Here is a 21,326-nt window from a genome sequence, read left to right on the forward strand (position 1 = left end):
CTAGGCCCTTTATTTTCTTCAATATAAGGCTTTGCTTGTAAATTAAGATTAAAACAGGGATGGGGGAAGGAAGGGAAAACCTAGAGAGGCACTTTGGCACCTACAGCAGGGTCCATGAAAGAGGCTCATCAAACCTAAATGTCATTCTGATGAGTTTCTAGCACAGGCACTACTACAGCAAATCCATCACCACTAAGTAAAGTACTATGTTCAGACTTCAGGAATTTTTGGAAATGTACTGATGTCAGTAAAAAAAATCTTTCTTACCATGTTTATGACATTACATGATTGTGACCAGCTGGAGAACTTGCCTATCTTGGCGATTGAGTTTCTTATCTCTGTTTTGCTAATAAGTTCTCCTTTAATACTTTTTGATGAGACTAGCTTGAAAGTTTTTTAAATACAGTAATGCTGCTTTTTAGTGTCTTTGCCCAAGATGAGATTGTAAGTTACTTCCAAATAAGAGATATCCAAATGTGCTTCTTTATAATAAGTCTAGTATGCAAATTATTTTTCCTATGGTTAATTTTAGAAGGACAAAAGCAGAGAGCATCCAGATTGTTTTCAAGTTTTTTACATGTATTACCTGCAAGTTGATATTTGTGATGTGTTAGTACTGCAATATGATCACAGATCAGGGCTCCTGTTGTGTGAGACAATTTTTGAATGGTAGCATCTCACTTGGAAATCAAGAGTCGGTCAGCATAGAACGTAGCATTTCGAACTCCTTTCTCTACTTTAGTGCCCTGAGTATTGTCTTTAAAAAGTCATTCAGTTTGATTCTTCTCAAACCCAGTAGCTCTTTAAATATTTCTGAGAAATAGAAAAGCTTTGATGGGAGGGATCGAGAACATCTTACCTTAAAGTAGCATATAGCACAGTGACTGTGTATTTTAGTGACTGTAGAAAGCAGCACAGGAAGTGCCGGGACTGAACTCTGACTGCCTAAAGGCATATTTATGCAGCTCACAGACATGTTCTTTCCTTTGAATGACACAGTTGAAGTGAACCATGTGGCCATTTTAACGCGACCCTTTGCGAAGGATAATAAACACTGCAAAGTGTGATGAAATTAAAAATGTGATACAAACTTTCGTTTTTGCTGTTATTTCTTTATTCAGTATTCTAGATTTTGTCCAGCCAGTTGCAGGAAATGTAAGTTGAGTAGACTTTTCACCTGACTGCATTCCATATGATTCAAAATGCCTGGCTTAGATTTACAGGTGCCACAATTGAGTTCAAAAGCTTGCTGTTACAGTACTCATTTTAGAAGTATTTTAATCCTTTTTATCAACAGTAGGACCACTAAGAAGTATGTCAAGTAAAGGTTTGTGCCTATGCACCAAAATCCCCCTTCTCCAAGCTTAAATCCACTGTCAGCCAGTTCTTTGGGTTTGAACTTTGGTGTCTTCTTCAAGTCTGAGTGTAAACAAGCATGTGAAAAAAATATGAATTTTGTTTCTCTTGATTTTTTTCTTTGTAACATCACTATTGGTAAAATACCAAGTTGTATTTGAATGCAAAATGAAAAGAACAGTAATAGATTGATAGAAAATGTGATTCAACAGCTTTCTGTAAATAAGAGATCTTCAGTGAAGATGTTCCAACCTTGGCTAGCATATGAAGAAATGTGACAGCTCTTGCGACACTGTCTTTCATCTACAACATAGCTGTCACAATTAATTCTCTCACCAGTTCCTTGATCTCACTCAGAAAGACAGCATTCATTTTATTAAATGCTGAAGTAGGTTTTTGTGTGTGGAAAGACAACACAGGATACATTTTAATGTCCTGAATATTCAAAATAAGTTATTACTCATTATCATGCTGAGCTGTCATATCAGATTTAACATGTTCAGATGAAAAGGTAATCCATTAGTCACCTCTCATACTACAACTAACTATTATTTCTAGTTGGTAAATGATAAACACTGAACAACATTCTGCCAGCTCCGCTTAAAATGAACACAGAATCTAATGCTACTGAGATCTGGTATCTTATCCTACTTTCGTGCTTCCAAGAAATGATTACTTTCTTCCTGTAATCTCATTCTCCATTTTATTCAGAAAATTGCCAAGGAGGCATAACATTCACAACAAAAAGCACATGATGTAAGCTATTGAATCAGCAAAATAAAGCTGCATAATTCTGCCAGTGCTATTAAAAGTCTGAATTTAATGATCACCCTTCCACTCCAGTTCTGTTTCCAGAGGTTCCCTGAATTTTCAGCAGTAGTGAACTGCTGCAGTTGTACTACATATGGACTGGATTTGGATTGCTGAAAAGTGAAAAGAAGTTCGGCAAATCTGTTAATTCACATAGAGATTTACTGTTCAACAGTGTTTCTGTTTTCCAAAGACTGTCTACTCAATGGCTTAAAGATTTCTAGGGTTTTGTCACAAATTTTCCTTTCAGGACCCTCATTGGCTTAACAAACTCAGTGGGCATGACAGATGTACCAAATAAACAGTAGTCTTCCCCCTCCAGAACTCAGAGCTGTGCATTTAACAGCCTGGTAAGAAAAACATTGCCGAGCTATGGTATGTTTCTGTTTGACAAGTGGAAATAACTCTCTACAGCTTCATTTTTGAAGTTGCCCTCCAACATCACTCAGAGCCAACAGTATCTGTAATTTTAGCAATACCAATTTAAAGAATGGAATATCTTTATTGATTAATGACATTGACTGAATGATATATTGTTTCCTGAAACCTGTGTTGTTCTCCAGACTTTTTCTTAGTGATAAAGTTCCCTTTCTTTTTTTCTTTAATGGTAGCAGAAAAACAGCTTTTTAAGGAAATGTAGAAAATCAGTCCAGTTAGTTCCTTCTCACTAAAATACATTAGCAAAGTCTGCTTTACAGAGTGACTAGCTCAGATCTTGGGTCTTTCCAAACATAAATTTCCTGCTTGACAGCCAGTTCTGTTTAAATTTTCCTGGTGGTTACACACACACTCCCCCTCACGCCCTATGGGTCTCCCCAGGGACTGATCTGAGACACTTCAGCTGGTGTTACTCAGCCCTCAGGTGCCTCACATATGTGATCTCTCTCCACAGGATGGCTGGCACTTATCCTGTGCTTCTTGCCATCTAGTCCAGCATGAAGTTTTCTGGCATGCGCACACATACAGGCTCAAAACAAAGGCTGCTCTTAAACAGTAGATGGTTAGGGATAGAATTTAATAACAATATGCAACAGACTCATTTAGACAAGTGTTCACCTGCAACCATTTCCTTTCATCTCCTCTCTTCTCCATTTACCTCCGTTCCTCTCTGATCCACATTTATGCCTCTGTTTCCTCTCCTGTGTCCTGTCCCTTAAACATCATGTAAGTTTTCCACATACCCCCACAATACCTTTAAAATACACCATAATGTTTGACGCAATCCCTAGTTTCTCTCTGCTCCATTGCAAAATTAAGTATCCTGTGCCAACCCACTATCCTTTTAGGCAGAGAACACCCTCAGTCTGGAGGGAATCCTGTAAATGAAGTTTTTTTTCATTGAGTCTTCTTGGTAGGTTTCCCATAAGAAACCATGGCTGCAACATTCTCCTCCAATAGTCTTAGGAGCAGCAGATTCAGTGGCTTCTGTTCTTCATTGATGAGGTTACTTTGATTCCACCATCTCTCATTGTTCTTTTGATCATCACCATGTCTTTGTGTTTAATTTTATTAGCCTCTCATCAGATAACCTAAAACCAGTAGAATTCATAGTAAAATATATCTGGTTTAAACCAGATAATTTATTTTCATCGTTAGCTTATTTTCTTGGAATTTCTTATCCTACAGGTTTTCCTTACACAGTATAGCTCCCTGCAACGTGATTCAGAAAGAAGAACACAGTGAACAGCTTTATCTGTAGAATTTCTTATCCACTTTATATTCCTCATACTTCCTTAGTATACTTGCCTAGTCTTGTCCCTAATACAGCTTAAACTATCCCAATTACTTTTAAATTTACAAGAAAATCCCAGAACAGTGTAGGTGAAATTGTAGTAAAGCTCCAGGTGAGCTACAATAAAGACAAAGCGCAATTTAAGGTACGATTTCATGACTGTTTTAATTTGCTGTAAATCTGTGCTCACTGACTTACTGGGTTTTAGGCAGACTAGACAGGTAACTGAATGATTCATTTTTACACAGATCCATTCCCTGCATCCATTGGAACACTCCCCTTCTGTAGCAAGAGCAGTAATCAAGGCTTTGTGCTTTTTACTATATTAAAGTAGGAAGGATGACAAAACCTTTCTAAAATCTACATGTGGATTCCCATTATATTGAAATTTGCTGTATACTTAAGGGTGAAGAACAAAGTTTGGAAGTTTAAAAGAGCTTTTGAGTAGGAATTTTTTGCTCAAAAATACAGGTCCTTTGAGTTTACGTATTTGTGGTTTTTTAATATGAAAGAGTAATGTATGTGTAAAAGCTGCCTGCATTTTACTTTTTCTTTGTCCATCCTTAAGATTCCAGTGAGTGTTTTACCCTTTCAGAAACTGAATTCAGATTCTGTACAATCCAGTATGCAAAACTCCCTATTATAAAAGGAAATTTGGATATTAGGAAGAAGTTTTTTACAGAGAGAGTAATCAGACATTGGAATGGGCTGCCCAGGGAGGTGCTGGATTCACCAGCCCTGGAGGTTTTTAAGATGAGACTGGATGTGGCACTTAGTGTCATGGTCTAGTAACCACGGCAGTGTTGGATCAAGGGTTGGACTTGATGATCTCACAGGTCTTTTCCAACCCCGTTGATTCTATGGTTCTATTCTATGAAACAATATGTAAAAAAAGTTCTGCATATATAGTGGACTTGTTCAAATAGTGTATAATTAGGAGGGAAATAGTTATCTGACATATGACAGATGTCAGATGCAAAATCCATCACGTGTGTTGGGTAGTTATGTAATTTAGCATGATGTTCCATAGCTATTGAACCTGAACTGATGGATCAGTGCTGCAGATTAAGTCCTATGTTTGTTCGTTTTTAGTGCTTGAGTTCCCATTTCTGGTGCCAGCTGTGCTTGTATCTCTGCTGATTGCTGTGGCTGGGGTGAAAAACAATATGTAAAGTGATCTCTGATAATATTAAGTAAATAGACAAAACAAGTTGAAAAAAGCAATTACTTTTGTGAGACTGTCATGTTCCTTAACTTTTCATTGCCTTTTTTACAGAGGTTTTCCTATAACTGAATTTGACATTTTGAAAGGGCACAAGATGCTTCTAGGCAACCTTATCTCTTCATTGCTAAAGTTTTGGGAAAATTAATATTTATTGGATGTGTCACGAATTGTTGTTTATTCTGTGTGAGCCTCTTGTGCCTCTAGGCACCATGCATGTGTGAATGGAGGCTTTGCAATGTGTTTTTGGAAGCAGATTAAATGAGTCAGTTTTTTATTATTAATTTTTGTCACTATGTAAGAAAAAAATTTCTATTCGTTAAATAGTCTTTGCATCAAGTCCAGTTGTTGTGTGCTTATTTACTTTCTGGATAGCTTTAGGGAAGGTGGATTTGCTTTGCTGAGTTAATTTTTCACTTAAAATTATCAAACAAGACTTCAAACAAATGAAAGGAAAACCCAGACACTCTTCTGTTTTGTGGGCTGCCAAGGATGTATCTATGTATATAGCCTTTATTCTCTATCAAAGACTTTGCAGAGTCATTATTTACATTTTGATGTCTCCAGAGGCCACTAAATATGACCCTTTCAATTGAGGTGAGGCAGGTCAGTTCATTTTCATGGGTTTTACTGATATTAAAGGTAATGACACTGCTCTCAACTTTATATTTGCTATTATTAGTAGTATATATAAAATGTTTAATAAGGTACTTGTAAATTATAATTATTTAACAGGATTGATATTATGGCAGATATTTTAACTAAATTTGCCCTTAATTTTGTGTATAATCATGTTCTGTAACTCTTGTGAGACTATAATAGTTGAATATTTCTATAGACTGTTTCAAGATTAATGCTGCCCTCAATATTGAGCCTTCTTAATTCTACTCTTTTTAATACTAATTAAATATACTAAAGCTATTTTTTTCCTCTTTTCTATACCGTTTGCACTTAGCAATGTAGCAAGAAAGCATCAACTTCTTTGTTGTGGATCCTGAAATCATCTGGAATAATTGCAAACCGTCCTTGGCCAAGGATCACTCTTACATTGACAACCACTGCTATAATATTAACCATGGCTGTATTCAACATGGTAAGGGAAAAGGAGTAATTTTTCTTGGATTTTTTTTCTTTTAAGATTTTTTTTGTTGTTTTTGTTCAGTATTTGTTTAGATGTTGAATTTTTGGCCCGTGGCTATGCCAGGAACCTACATGATAATGATTGCCAGAGACAGAAATATAAAGCAGAGCAACAGAAAACATACTGTGCAGTGAGAGCCTCTGCATAAAGGATGCTCAGCAAGAGCTCAGAACCTGGCTAAATATGTTAAAGAAAAGTATTATTTATAATTAATAATTAAATCCCAGGTTTGAATTGTGCAAGTCCTTTGATCATCTATGCATTCCTTAGAAAAACAGAGCATTGCTGAAGGAGTAAAGTATCTCCTCACAGAATGTGTAGAAGACTTTGTGCGAAACAAAGTAAGTTCTGTTCAGTTTTGTGACGCTCCTCTGCTGATCCCAACATTATTGATTTCACATGCTTCTCTTTTTTTTTAAATAAGAAAAAAAATTCAAAGTTACATCAAAACTTCAAATATACTGAACTACAAATTTGTTAGGGCTTATGTCTACTTTAGTCATTTGACCTATGCTTTTCTCTTCCAGTAGGAAAAATCTATGTAATTCTATTATTCTTTTGTAACTATAGCAAATATAGATTAGATCTGTCATTAGTTTACCTAAAGCATGAATCTTAATGATCTTGTTTGTTCTTGAGGGTGTGTTGTCTAATGAGATGAGCAGTATATGGGATCAAAAAACTTCCTTTGTTTTGTCCTGTTGGCTAGGGCTGTTTCTGTTTGTAAACCTGTGAAGGTGTTCCAGTTCAGTTCTGTATCTGCGAAACAGGAACTCCTTAATACTTATTTAGGTAATGTTTTCATTACAACATTAATGCATAGGTATTAATCATGTTTCAAGTGAGTGAGATTTGCATTTCAGTGCTTTTGAAATTGGAACTCTAGCTCTTCCTTGAGTTACCAGTACTTTTGAGGCTCAGAAAGGACTCAGAGATTGATAATACCTACTCTGTTTTGTTTTGTTTCCCTACAACATTTGACTCTTAGTCAATCATTTTTTACTGTAAGTACTAGAGTCATCCGAGGGCTTTATGTGGGCTTTATGTGTAATGTGGGCTTTTAAATGTGAACAATTGAAAATTCTGGTAGTACCTTCTCTCCATTTTTACTGTTGAATTTTTTTAGTCTTGTTTTTGTTGGTTTTCTGATTTTTCTTTTTCCTACTTTTTTGGACGAGAGAAGGTAGACTCAAAAATAATTCCATTTTCAACATTTAAAATTTACCAAATTAATTGCCTGTGTAAGGCTGGTAGAGGAGAAACTCAAAGAAGCAATGGCTGGAAATGAGATAATAAACTCACTTTTCAGCAGTGAAAGCAGTAAGCAATGGGAACAGTTATGCTGAAAAACTATTGATTCCCCATGACCTTTTGTCCTCAGCTCTAGACTAGATGCTTTTTTGAATTATAACCTTCAGCCAGGCAAAAGTTATTTATATATAACGGGATAAAACCTAGAGATGGAGTAACTTGTAAAATGAGTATCAGATTAGACTTTCTCTTATATTGAATTCTATAAATGTATAAGAGGAGAAGAAAGAGCGTACTTGAGTTTAAAGTATACTTTGAGTTAGAATTCATGCATATGGTTATTTATTAAGTTAAAAAATGTAAAAGGAAATATGGTCAGCAACTGTTTTTTGCTTAGACTAAAGTTCTACTAGTGTGTACAGCCCACTTCAAATTTGGCCTTCAACTAGTAAAAGGCATTCTAGCAAAAAAAAGCATCTGTTCAGTACATTATTTTTAGAAAAAGGTTTTAATTTTGTTGGCTCAAGTCCAATTTTAGGTGGACTAAATGTTATAGTGAAACCTAGTAGGCTATATTTTAGTCTTTGTGCCTTATCAGTAATGTTACAGTGTTACAAATAATCGTGTTCCATGATATTCATGAGATGATAATTTTAAGTACAATTCCCCCCTTGAAACTAAACCTTAATAGTTTGACTAGCAAAAATGACTTTAAATGTGATTGTGAAATTTGCATTTCCTTAACATTAATAGCAAATTGTGGGAGAGACTCTGAAGTATCATTATTATATCTCCAAGCAACATGTACTTAATAGCGGAGTCCATTAACTGCATTTATTTCCATGAACTCTTTTAGTAGAAAAAGGCAAAATGTAGCCATTAGGATTTAATGGAGATAGAAAGCGTCTAACCATCCCACACCTAATAAATCATAATTAAGACCAAAATGTCAAATAAAACTCAGTCTGTATGGTCATGGAACACTGGAAGAGAATGGGGGTGCAATTTTACTTCAAATTAGCTGTTTCAACAGACATCTGAATCTGGTCTTCGCATCTGAGAGGTATATAGTCATGATCAGTGGAGGGAAGTTAAAAATCAGCTAATGTGACATAGGTATCAAATACTTCTTAGCTGAAGGGAGAGGGTGAGCATCAGATCTGTTGCTATATAGAGAGTAGGACAAAAGTCAGCGGCTGAGGAAAACTGTTTTTGTCAAGCTGACCTTCTTTAAACCAAACATGAGAAAGTATCCTGCGGGGAACAATCCAGACGTCTCAGAGAGATGATAGGACTGCATGACTGCAAGGGGTTGATACTTGGAAGCTGAATGAATGACTGCATACAATGATTGTGCCTCACCATCTTCTGGGATTCATGTGATTTCAAGAAACATGGCATGATGAAAGAATCCTGGAACAGCTCTTGGTTTCAGTGACTTCTGCATCAAATGCGTGAATGGTTCTTGACACAGAAACAGGATCTTAGGGCTATACTGTCCTAGGAAGGTTCTCTGACTACCAACTTTAAGATTCAGGATCATAGAGTAGTTTGGATTGAAAAGGACCTTAAGAGGTCATTTAGTTCAAACCCCCCTGCCATGGGCATGGACATCTGTCCCACCTGACTTTGTTTCCAGGAATGGAGCATCCACCACCTCCCTAGGAAACCTGTTCCAGTACCTCATAGCCCTCATCATAAAAAAAAATATTCCCTTATATCTAGTCTGAAACCACTCTCTTTTAGTTTGAAACCATTACCCTTTGTCCTATCACAAAAAAGCTTGTCTCCATCTTTCTTATAGGGCCCCATTAGGTACTGGGAGGTCTCCCTGGAGCTGTCTCTTCTCCAAACTGAACAACACCAACTCTCTCAGCCTCTCTTCATAGGAGCGGGGCTCCAGCCCTCTGATTATCTTTGTGACTCTCCTCTGGATATTACTTGCTTTCCTGTCTTTTCATTCAGTGAATTTTTAGCAACTGGACTGTTTCCTCTTAAAGAACATGTCTTTTGAAATGTGAAGACTGACAGAGGTTTGACTATTTTTGCTCCACCGTTAATGTATGTCTGTGAACATGAGCTGCCTTAAATGATGAAAGTGTTGGCCCCCTCTAGTCACGAATGATATCATGTGTTTAAATAATGACAAATAATTAAGCAAGCCTGCTTTCATTCTTATAGAGGAAAGTTGGTTTCTTTAATATACCATCCACTTAGTGAAGCTGACTCTTAATACAGTTGCTGACCTTTTTAATAAGCAAGGTCCTTGGCAGATATACTCTAATTATATATCCCCACAGTGCCTAGCACATTGAAGCCCCCATTTTGGAGGGTACCTAATGCATGTCTTTCAAGGACAATAAGCAGACACTGCCTAGAGATTGACCTGGCCTGGGAACTGGAAGGAGAAAGAGGAATGCAGAGCTGCAGTCACGTTATTTAAGTGGTACTTGCAGGGCCCCATCACAAATCTATTTCAGATTATAGATAGGATTTAGGAAACTTACAGAAAGCAATATCAGTCTAGATACATGAGATTAGCAGGGATGCAGCAGCAGGTGAGACACTGTTCTGAAATATTTGCAGCAGTTCTGGTGTCTTTCAGGTGTGTGGGGAGAGTCTTGCTGTCACATGACCATTTGCTCCACAGACCAACAAAGATGAAACCTTGTAAGTGAGCATCTCTTCGTATGTATCAAATACCATGGTGGTATCTGAGTCTGTAAAGGCTCAGCAGGCTTCTCATCTCTCCTATCTGGTGCTGGTGAAAGCTTTGAACAAGGCAGTGGCTTGCCACTGCATATTGCCTCTACAGGGAGGGTGGGACCTGAATACGTGGTGGCACAAAGGTAGTTCTGTATTTTCACTTGGCACACAAACTTTCATAAAACATGAAATTATTGAGCAATTGACTTTGGTACATTTTGACTGTTAACAAGAGACACGCCACATGACGATGATGTGTCTCTCATATAGATGCATGAACACTCCGAAGCTAAGAAATCTTGTACAAACCCAAACTGCTCTAAAAATTCTGCTAAATGCACTGCACTCTCTAGATCTTCATCATCCTTTTCCAGCTAACTGATATCTCGGCATCAGCTCTTCTTTTTTTAAAAAATGCTTAATAGTCTTGGTAGGTACTTAGCATTCCAGGCTCTCCTTAAATTCCTGCTTATGAGCTTGTGAATAGGAGAAATGATACCAGAATTTGGGATCCTCCACAGTATTCTTGAGGTATTCATGTGAGGATATGTGGATAAAAATCCTGATTCAACTGCCAGACCAACTGGCATTTTTCAAAGGAAGCTGTGATATGCATTTGACATCCAAGTACTTTCATACCTTAATGAGAAATATGGCTTCTTTTTTTTCCTTTTGTGAGATCTATATTAGTGTATTATGTATGTATGTTGTCTTTTGATGATTCTTGGTCAGGTAACAAGAGAGATGCACTAACTTGCTTATCCCTCTTTTTGGGGAGAGGGTCTGTTACCACATGGCTCCTATTGAAATAAATAGCAGCACAGCAGGTATTTTCATCATGTGAAGCAAAAAACTCACAACCGAGAATTGCAAATTATACAAACACAAGAAAAGAAAAAGCTGTTAGAATATGTGAAGTTAAAATGAGAATTTAATGGTAGCATGCTCAGATGTTCCCTGGAAAACATAGGTATTCACAAAAAATACTGCTTTCATTTGAGTCATTTGAGTAGGTGTGACTGCTTAGTAGGACTGAATTGACTTTTACAAAAAATACTATGTTGAAGAACAATATATATCTTCAAAGCTTCATAGCACATGTAGGTAAGTGATGAGAGACAAGAAAGATAAGTACAAACACATCATTCAGAATAAGTGTTGTTTAGCTCATGGGAGGTGACGACGTTTCCATATCCTTTTTTTCCATTTTTATATTTATTCAAGTATTCATAGATACACCATATTTCATCCAGTGTTCTGTGTATATAGGTAACATTTATAGGTCAGAAATGCCCTGTATAAAGTTCAAAACCAAAATACTTTAATATAAATTAATATATATAAAAATATATATGTACCATATATGTTTATATAATATAATTGCATTTGAGTTTTTTGTGTTATATAATTTTTTGCTCTGTGGACATGCATAGGGTGGGATTCTAAAACTAAATAGTTATTTCATGTTTACAGAAAAAGTATATGCACTGTTAGTGGGTGACCCTTGGCAAATGCCCTTGTTAACAACAGCTATTAAATACTTGGAGGCAAGCAGGGGATTAAATGCTTAAAGCTGTCTGAAAGGCCTTTGCCCAAAATTGTTCCTGTTAAAGAGGAAGGGTGGCCTGAGCTGACTTAAAAAGTAACCAAGCAACCTCAGAAACAATTCTGAAGTAAAGAAGGAAATCGTGGGAAAAGAAGTACAAAAGAAACACAGAAATGTGTAACCGGACATAGAGCTATGAGTGGAAACAGCTGAGTGTCCAAACCTGGTTTAAGAAGAATCCTAAGTCACCCCTCTGCCATCACACCTCTGCCCCAGTCAGCAAGAGCAGCCTCCCTGTCAGATACTGTGGGCTGCCTGCTCTGTACCTGGCAGACAACAATGCTGGCTGTGACGAGCAGGGACCCACACCTCAGGTTTGTCTGTGCGCAGGAGCTCACAGGGTGCTCTGTCTCTAGCATGTGCCTTAACAGTTTGTAGGGAGTTGCACAAGTGCACATGGAACTAGAGCACCCACATCTCCTTACAGGGGAGTGTGCAGATAGGGTAACCTGCATTCCCAGAAGAGTGTGTGTGTTTCCACGCATCCTGTGAGAAGAGGCAGATGTGCATATAATCATGCATGTACGAGCCATTAGAGCTCTTTGAGATCAGTTATAGAAGGGTGTTCCAAAATCTGTAGGTGTTTATTAAGATTTTGTAGAGCCTGGTTTCATGGTTGATCTGTTGTGTTACTGATACTGATCCTGGCTGTATAGTTCACCGATTGCGGGTTAATTATGTGTAGTTTCACATATATAGTCAGAGTAGTATGCTAGTGAAGGAACACAACCTGACGGTGCAAGTGTACAAAGTGTGCCAACTTGGTATTGGTAGTAGGTGGCATTTTGATAACCTTTGCAAGTCCACAACCTTGGACTTGTGTTGAAGGGGTGTTAACAGATAATGGTTTTAAGCTCTTCTAAGCAGTGCCACAAAACATATCAAAGGGCACTCACCAGTTACGGTGGCATGGGAGTTTGGATAGTCTCTAAAAAGATAAAGTTACTGTGCATGTAGTCCAGTGCTGCGACTGTTGCCAGGGGGGATTGTGGGGTCTCTATCCTTGGAAGTTTTCAAGACTTGGCTGCACAGAGCAGTGGCTGACCAGCTCTAGTGTTAGTAAATCAACAAAGCATTTTGGTCGTATTTGGTTGATCTGTGCTGAAACTGTGCTGATTTTCTCTGTAATAGTAGGTAAAGCCAGAGATGGGGAAAGAATTTAGAGATGGGTCACACACTGACTACCTGCAGAGAACAGCGCATGAGAGGGAGGCAACCTGTGGAGCTCTGCTGTGGTCTGCTATGGTCTAATATGGTCAACCCAGTGTGGATTTTCATATTTAGTATGTAAGAGGGACTGTGAAATTTACTAATGAAATTAAGGTGACAGTCAGTGTCTGTGAGGGAAGGCTTGGGATTTCAGAAAGGAAGAAGTCAGCTGAGGATTTGAGTAAAAGAACTAGAATTAAATTTCATAGTGCAGAGCTCAAGATTATGGTTGGGTTGACAGAGTAGTGTCAAGAATTTCTGATACATGTTGGAAGCTCACCAGATAGAGATGTGATGAGTGCAGGATTTTAATTAATTATGTGGGTTTAATGTCAACTCAACTGAATCACAGTAACCATCCATGTGGCTACTCTTAACTCACGATAAGTACAAACTGCATTTGCCTTAGAGAGTCCCAATGAAGGAAAGCTACCTCACATTTGCTGAGCATGATGTTAGTGGCTGGGGTGATGTCAATGTGCAGCAATGTATTAAAACAGCTATAGCTTCATGATCTGTCTGAGCCCTAGTTGCATGAGGTACAGTGAGCTATTAAGGTTTTGCAGCTGTGAGCAAAGGAGCATAATTTTACATGTACAGGTTCAATTTATATATTCAGTTTATTCAATATATGTAAATATGTCAAAGGTAGGTGCTAAGAGGATGGTACCAGACTCTTTTCAGTGGTGCCCAGCAACAGGATAAGGAGCAATGGCCATAAACTAAAATGCAAGAAATTGCACTTCAACACAAGGAAGAACTTCTTGACATTGAGGGTGGCAGAGCACTAGAACAGGCTGCCCAGGGAGGTCATGAAATCTCCCTCTCTGGAGACATTCCAAACCCACCTGAACATGTTGCTGTGTAACTTGCTCTAGGTGACCCTGCCTTGGCTGGGGGGTTGGACTAGGTGATCTCCAGAGGTCCCTTCCAACCCTAACTATTCTGTGATTCTATGATTCTAGGATGTATGAAAACATATTTTCTGCAGAATTAGCACTAGTGCTACTGCATGACTCACTGATAAAATCTGGGAAGTGTGTTTGCAGTTTTGGTCACCGAGAAGATGGAATTGAAAGAGGTGTGTACAGAGTGGGACTACTAGAACAGTTAGGGAAATGAAGAGCTTGTTTTCAGGAAAGAAACTAGAAAAACATAGATTGATGAACATAATGAAGACTGAGATGGCATTAAGTATTAGGAATGTAAATACTAGGGAGAGAAAGGAGCTATCTGAAAGCTAAAGCATGAGATTATTACGAGAAGAAAAACATGCGAACTGGCCATGAATAGTGGTTAAATGTAGAAAGAAATTAAATGTTGAGATTCAAACTACTGGTATTAACATAGTCACCAAAATCTAAATCATTAAGAAAGCACTGGATCACTACATCAAGGGAGTCTGTATGATGATGATTTCCCATGTGGTAACTGACTGAATTTGATGACCCGGGAGATACCGGATCCACTTTTCTGTTTCAATGACATTAGTTCCAATATTATTACCAACATTGTTATGTTATTACATCTGCATAAACCAACTTCAATTAATACTTCTCATTCTTTCTTTAGTTCTTCCTATGTTTAAATAGGACGTTCAATTGAGGTAAACCAAGGAATTATTCATATTGAATTTATTTCATCGTCTCTTATGTGTGTGAGCTTCTGATATATATGAAAGTAATGTAACAAAGAGCCTTTTGTCTTTTATTCAAATGGAAAGTGTCAGATGAAGGTTAACAAAGTTTTTTTGTTTGAGGATGCTTGAATAAGTAATCGTGTGATGTCATTTCCCCTTCACTATTTAAGTTTTCAGTGAAATACCAAAGTTGAATGGTTACTGGCAAGGCTTTCTCTGCTTCTCCGTTTCTGTTCTCTATTTTGACCTTAAGCAGCTGTCAAGCTAATGGATTGTATGTTGGTTTTTTTCTAGTTTTTCCTGGATAGTGCTGTGATAGCTTTTCCCTCAGTTCTTAATTCATCAAATGCAAGTTTTCCTAATTCAAGTAATCATACACGGTGGTGTATACAAAACAACTGTTTTTTCCTACCGGTAAGTTCATTTTACATTTCTTTGTTTGTTTCCAACAATTACACTAAATTGACTGTTGCCAGATCTGCTTGAAGTTAAACACCCACCAGTTTTTAAGACTGATGTAAAAGATTGATTTTTTTTTTCAGTCACCTGCAACTGCATTCGAAGTAAGTGGGAAGTTAAAGGAGGTTGGTACTTCTAAAAATAGAGGTTTTAATGAATGTCAGATTAAAAAAGCAGGAAACAGCATAATAACTAGGAAGTATAGCTCACCCATGTCAACGCTTTACAAGATATCGGGATAACACACAGCGTCTGCAAAGCACTGAAAGTCAGGTTGATCTGCAGACAGGTTTCACAAGGACCAGTGGCTGACCTGAAAAGATTCACCATTTTCATCATTGACAGTAAGTGTGAAATCTGTGATTGTCACACCTCTGTCATTGCATATTTGATTAAGAGGTGGGGTAAGAGGGATGAAAATAAAACACTCATATAAACCACTATATAAACTGCTTAAAAGATCTGAACTGATCTGTAGAAGATGTCTTAGTGTGAACAAAAGCGTAACAGCACATGCAAGACCAGGTTGGGGAAGACATTGCTGCAAAAAATGGGAACTATTTTCTAGAGAGCTGTTATTCTTAAAAGGATCACAAAAGACCTCCAGTTGAATATAACAAGCTGTATATTGCGTCAAAATAGGTCAACAGTCTTTGGATGAATAAGCTGGTGTCAGCAAGAGAAGGGAGATGATTGTATCTCTATGGTGAAATAATGAGACCATTACCAAAATGGTGTATGCTGATTTCCACACAGTATATTTTAAATGGAACAGCTATTCACTAGGTCAAACAAAACAATCCTGGGCACACACAAAAAGCAAGATGTTGATATTAACTATGTAGAGAACTCTCCTGGAAAAAAAGCAGTAACTGCAGCACTTACAGATTTTCATCATCTCCCTGGTAAAGTTACAGAGGAAGATTAGTTTCTGTTTCTTATTTTCAGCTTTAGCTAACTTAATGCCGCCAGGTATGGATAGGTGCTTATGTTTAGTTTTGGTCTGACATCAAGTAATCCTGTTGACAAAGAAATTATGCAGTCCTTCTCCCATCCTCTGCATGTGTTCACACTCACAAGCACATAGAAATAAATTTTTCCAGTGCTTATTTATATTTGTTTGTTTCTTTAGTTATCAGGTTTTCTAGTCATCTTCTTTTGTATTTCTTGTTATAGTTTTGAGCATCTTGAAAGGCATTTTGTTTTCTTTTTTACCAGTAAGTTTTCCAACAAACATCTAAAGGATATAGTTTTCATAAATTATACTTACTGCTAAGATTCAATCTGCTGTTTCTTTGTTCATTTGTTTTCCCATGTATAACTAAGATGTTTGTCAGCTTGTGATTGGCACATTTCTAGCAAGTAATGGTTTATATTGTCTTTAAGTATTAGAACACAATCTTTCATCTAAGAAACTTTTGATAAACTGGCACCAAAAAATTATATTCAAATTTCACTTCTGACAATAGTAAATGAAAAATTTAGGTTAGCCAAAATTTTTAAAAACTTTAAAACATCTCTCAAATACACATTGTTTTCATCCTCACACACTGCAGAACTTCTAGCTTGAAAAAGCTGTAAATTCCTTTTTAGTTACCACTTTTGATATTAATTTTTTTTAATCTGGAAATAAAATTCCTCTGTCTTCACTGAATGAGGTATTGAATACTTAAGCTGACAAATGTTTGTTTCCTTAAATTAAAAATTCAGTATTTTGAGTCTGTGTGTTAGGTATAAGCTTTATTCTTGTCAATAAACTTTGTGCAATTTATGATACTGGACCTGACAGATCTATTGACTATGTCATTTAAAATGAGCAAATAAGAGGTTTGGGAATTGTTTTAGTGCCAATTGAAATAAGTTCATTTTGAAGCAAGGTAATTGATGCTCCTCCTCTTTCACCTCTGAAAATAACTGTTCTGATTTGTATTGCTTGCTTTTTTAAAGACTTAGCAAAGATTCCACAGTATGTTATAGGGACATTTTTGTGGTTAGGTTTGTGTAGTTTTGCTATGATGCTTCTGTAGTTTCCATGTAATAGAGGTTGAACCTTTCAAGATATACATATCTATTCCTGTGACAAAATACAGTCTGGTGTCAGTGCTGCCATTCTCCAAATGTTAAATAAATAAAAGTTATAATAATGTCTGTTCTCAAGTTTTTCTCTATAGACATGAGTGTAGAATCCCTTCTTATTTCAGTAAAGATCTTTATACCCACAGAACTGCTGTAGGTGTTAAATTTTAAGAGACCAAATGCACTGGGCTGGATCCTAAGGGTGCAAGGCACCAGACCTGTGATCTCAGTAAGAAAGGCACTCAGAATCTGTAAGGTATAGATTAAAAGACCCTTTATTTGAGCTAGCACGAGAGGGAAAAACAGGATAGATGGAGTTACGCCCCTTCAGATGCTGAGAACCCTGAATTGTACAACATGAGATGCAGATTCTGCCTGTGGAGAGGTTACCCAGTACTTCTCTCTTTTGAGCTATTAGAGGATTTTCTTAAAAGGAAATATTTCTATTCACTGTTTCTGCCCTGAGACAAAAGTGACATCCATGAGAACTTCCTGATGCACTATTAGACAAAGCTGAGGTCACAGAGGTGGCACCACTGCTGCTACAGAATGGGAACTGCCTGCAGGCTCCGTGGTTGTGATAAGTTGGCTGAGCTGGCTAAGATTATCCTGCAGCCAAGGGACATGCTAAGCAGACTATGGGCCTGCACCCACTCAGCCTCACTGCTATATGTCTTGCCAGCTCTACAGATCTGCTTGTTGCTTAGTGAAATATTGCATTGCATACACAATATCACAGTCTGCATCTTAAATGTGTGGCTGTACCACGCTTCTCTATTCCATCAACCCTTGTCTGGAATTTTATCTGAAATTTTCAATCTGTTCTATGTATTCCTATGGAACACTGTCAGAGATTGTTCCACTTGAAAGTTTCTTGGTCTTTGTCAAACAGCATCCAGTTGTGGGTTCAAGACTGCCTTCCCTTGTTTCTTTTTGGAAAACTGAATGCCTTACAGAGTCAAAAATGGATGCTGCTACTTTTATGCAGCACTGAAATTAGAGTGTGACCTCCTGTGAATTGCAGCCATCAGAGTAGTTTTATTTTTGGTGATTCTGAACAATAGTTCTATCTATTTCTTATTTCAACCAGATCTTCAATCAAATTGCAGTAACAGGAGAGATTGAGATGGCAGATCAATTCTGTCTGATGAGTGCCGTGAAAATTATTCTTCTTAGTGATCCTCCAAAATTAATGATTCAGGTTGTCAAAAGCAGTGCCATCAACAAGTCAACAGCAGTCTGAAAATAACATGTCTAGAAATAGAATGCTTTGTAGTTTCAGAAAGGAAACTTCCTTACAAAGTGCAGGACTGTAATTTTCAGGAAGCATTTTTGGCGAAGGTGTTTCATATTACAGATTAAGATAATGATTCTAGTGATGATGTATTATTCCTTTTTTCCAGAAGGCATCCAGAGAAAATATTTTTCCATGAATTTAACTTCAACCATACGTATTTTATATATATATATATGACAAAAAAGAAAAGGCTTGTTTTTAGCAATTGAACGTGTTCTTATATAGTCATAACTCAAGAGGATTTGACAGAAGGGTTTTTATAATATGCATAGGCCTTGTTAATAACTTTGTATTTTTCCTACCCTGGCTATATTTCTAGAGTTTGTAAAATTGCACATCTGTGAGGTTCATAACAACTGTGTGTTGTATCAGTTTATAATTACTGAAAATATAGGCAATGGAATTGTTATTTTTAGATCATTAGACATTTTGCCTTGACCCCTGTGCTAACAATACATACAGGGTAATTGCTGGACTCGAGCATGAGTGAAAACTCTACAGTGGCACAGGAATAAATCTTTTGTGAGTCTGCTGGCAGTAGACTCCTACATTAGGTTTCAACACCAACAGTGATGTCCCATGAATGCAGATGAGTAAATCAAAAGTGTCACAGAGTGAAAATTAGGGAGTATAAATTAGGAGTGTAATCTGGATTCTTCTGAGCTTTCAGTTAATTGAAGCCTAATAAAAAAAATGGGTCTCTTTCATGAAATACCAGCATCTGATTGTTATTGGCTGTCTATAAACTATAGTGTCCCAGATTGTGATAGATTGCATGCTTCAGTGGTTAGTCAATAACTTGGTTTTTAAACCAGCCTGAGCATTCTATTATGCATGATTTCCTACTCAAGAGCCAAATTCTAAATACTTTCCATTTGATTTTTCTTTGCCAGTATTTTATATACAGCTGCATATTAGGGCTCATTTCCTGTTCTGTTTTCCTGAGGATAAATTATGAGTTGAAAATGGTAATAATGTTGATTGCATTGGTGGGCTACAATGTTATCCTTCTGCACACTCATGGGCCCATGCTGGATGACTACAGCAAATTTATGTATGCAATGGCACCTCTTAGAAGGTAGGTGGATAACTCCAGTCATTTTGAAATTAAATACTACCTTTGGCACTTCTTATATCGTGAAGCAGATTTTTTTTTCTTTGTGTTTGGCTATGTAATCTATGAGTCAAAATTTAAAATCATTGTCATGCTGCAGTTAGTATATGATTTAATGTCACACCCCAGAGCATTAGAATAAAAGAATAAGTCTGGATGAGGCATTTAAAGCAAATACTGTAGGAAGTAGAGTATGGTTTAATATTAATTTTTTTATAATAAAGGACATTACAAAGAAGTTGTCATCAAGGTTGTTAGGGCCTCAGACTGTACATCATTAAGGCTGCTAAAGCATATTTGCTGGAAGCCAAATAAAATCAACCTCCTCAGAACTAGTACATAGTATAAATCTTTAAAAATGCAGTCTGAGCTATTGAAAAAATTAGTAGACCAACAGTTTTTCTTTTTTGTTTCATTTTGCTATACTTGTGAATTTGTATGTTAAGTTTCCATGAGACTGCTGAAATCTTTGTTACAGGTGATAATATATAAGACCAAACTTATGACTCCCAATTCCAACTATCGTAAAATAATTTTTGGACACATGTATTTTCTACCTCATTTTCAAGGCAAAGAGGTGATTCTTTTCTGTGTAGGCTGAGTGTGTGGCATATGCCACACCAGAGAGTCTGAATATTCAGAGTAGAGTTTCGGTATAATTTTTCCTGTGCTATATAGCATTCATGGAAAAGGATCTGAATTTTAAAAAAAAAAAAAAAAAAGTGTGGTTTTCTTTGCACTTAAATCTAAAAGATTAAATGAACAAACCCAGGTCTCTGTTTTCATTGCATTAGTGGAAAGGATATCTGTGGGATGGTATGGAGAACCATGGGATGGTATAGATTGAGCAGTTTTGATTTTGCCAGTCAAGCTCTCTGTTGGTATTTTCCCTCCTAAATTTCTCACCGAGGTTCTTCTTCCAGTGGCCTCGGAGGAGAGCTTTAGGGTCTTTCGCCAAAGTAGAGTTTTTAATAAACTTTGTACAATATCTACTTTCTGCCTCCTGTAATTCTCAGGTGAAAAGGTATCTTAGGAGTTAGGTGCTTTGGTTTCTGTTTCTCCATATTCATTGGATATGGTCAAGCTCTCTATTATGGTAATAGTGTTGTTGCATTAAAAATCTCTTTTTATTCTGCCTGTATAGAATAAGCCCCCAGTTCTCTCCATTTGTAAGCAAACAAGGATATTGTTTTTAGTAAATCCTCATATTATTATTGGACTTCAAAATTTAGGCATATTTGCACAGAATGTAGTAGAAGTAATTCAAGCTACATAATACACGTAATGATGTTTCATCAAGTAATAAAGCATATAATATTTAAATGCTCTTAGTTTGCATGCCAGCAAGTAGTATAAATTGTGGTCTTATTTAAATATTGGTTTAACTTTTGAGCAGCCTACTTTACTTCTGTTTTTATTTTGTAGGCCAGGAATACTGAAAGACCTGAAGACAATGGGCTCAATTTCCTTGTTCATATTCTTTATCACGTTACTGGTTTTGGGTAGACAGGTAAGATGCATGATTCTCTTCCTGTGCATCAGTGGACACAGTGCCAGCTGCCACATGCAGCCTGTCACCTTCCCAAAGAAACACCTTTATTCCGTTCTGTCCCATACCCTTTCAAAGGAGTGTCAGAAGCATCTATAAAGCTATTTTATTAGTTACCTTCCAGTTTGTCCTCAAAACTCACCAATAACTGTCATTGAG

At 37.0% G+C, this 21,326-nt stretch overlaps 1 protein-coding gene across 2 annotated transcripts in view; it reads left to right on the top strand.

The window, feature by feature from the left end:
- ADCY2 (adenylate cyclase 2) overlaps nucleotides 1-21,326 on the top strand; it is a 214,342-nt gene that overhangs the window by 170,641 nt on the left and 22,375 nt on the right. For both annotated transcript variants that reach the window (XM_064660924.1, XM_064660933.1), the window contains 4 exons: nucleotides 6,076-6,213; nucleotides 14,967-15,086; nucleotides 19,398-19,582; nucleotides 21,044-21,128. In XM_064660924.1, the coding sequence (XP_064516994.1) occupies nucleotides 6,076-6,213; nucleotides 14,967-15,086; nucleotides 19,398-19,582; nucleotides 21,044-21,128 (528 nt within the window). The remainder of the gene's footprint in view (nucleotides 1-6,075; nucleotides 6,214-14,966; nucleotides 15,087-19,397; nucleotides 19,583-21,043; nucleotides 21,129-21,326) is intronic.

Source organism: Pseudopipra pipra, chromosome 1 (genome assembly GCF_036250125.1).
Source record: "Pseudopipra pipra isolate bDixPip1 chromosome 1, bDixPip1.hap1, whole genome shotgun sequence".
Classification (NCBI taxonomy): Eukaryota; Metazoa; Chordata; class Aves; order Passeriformes; family Pipridae; genus Pseudopipra; species Pseudopipra pipra.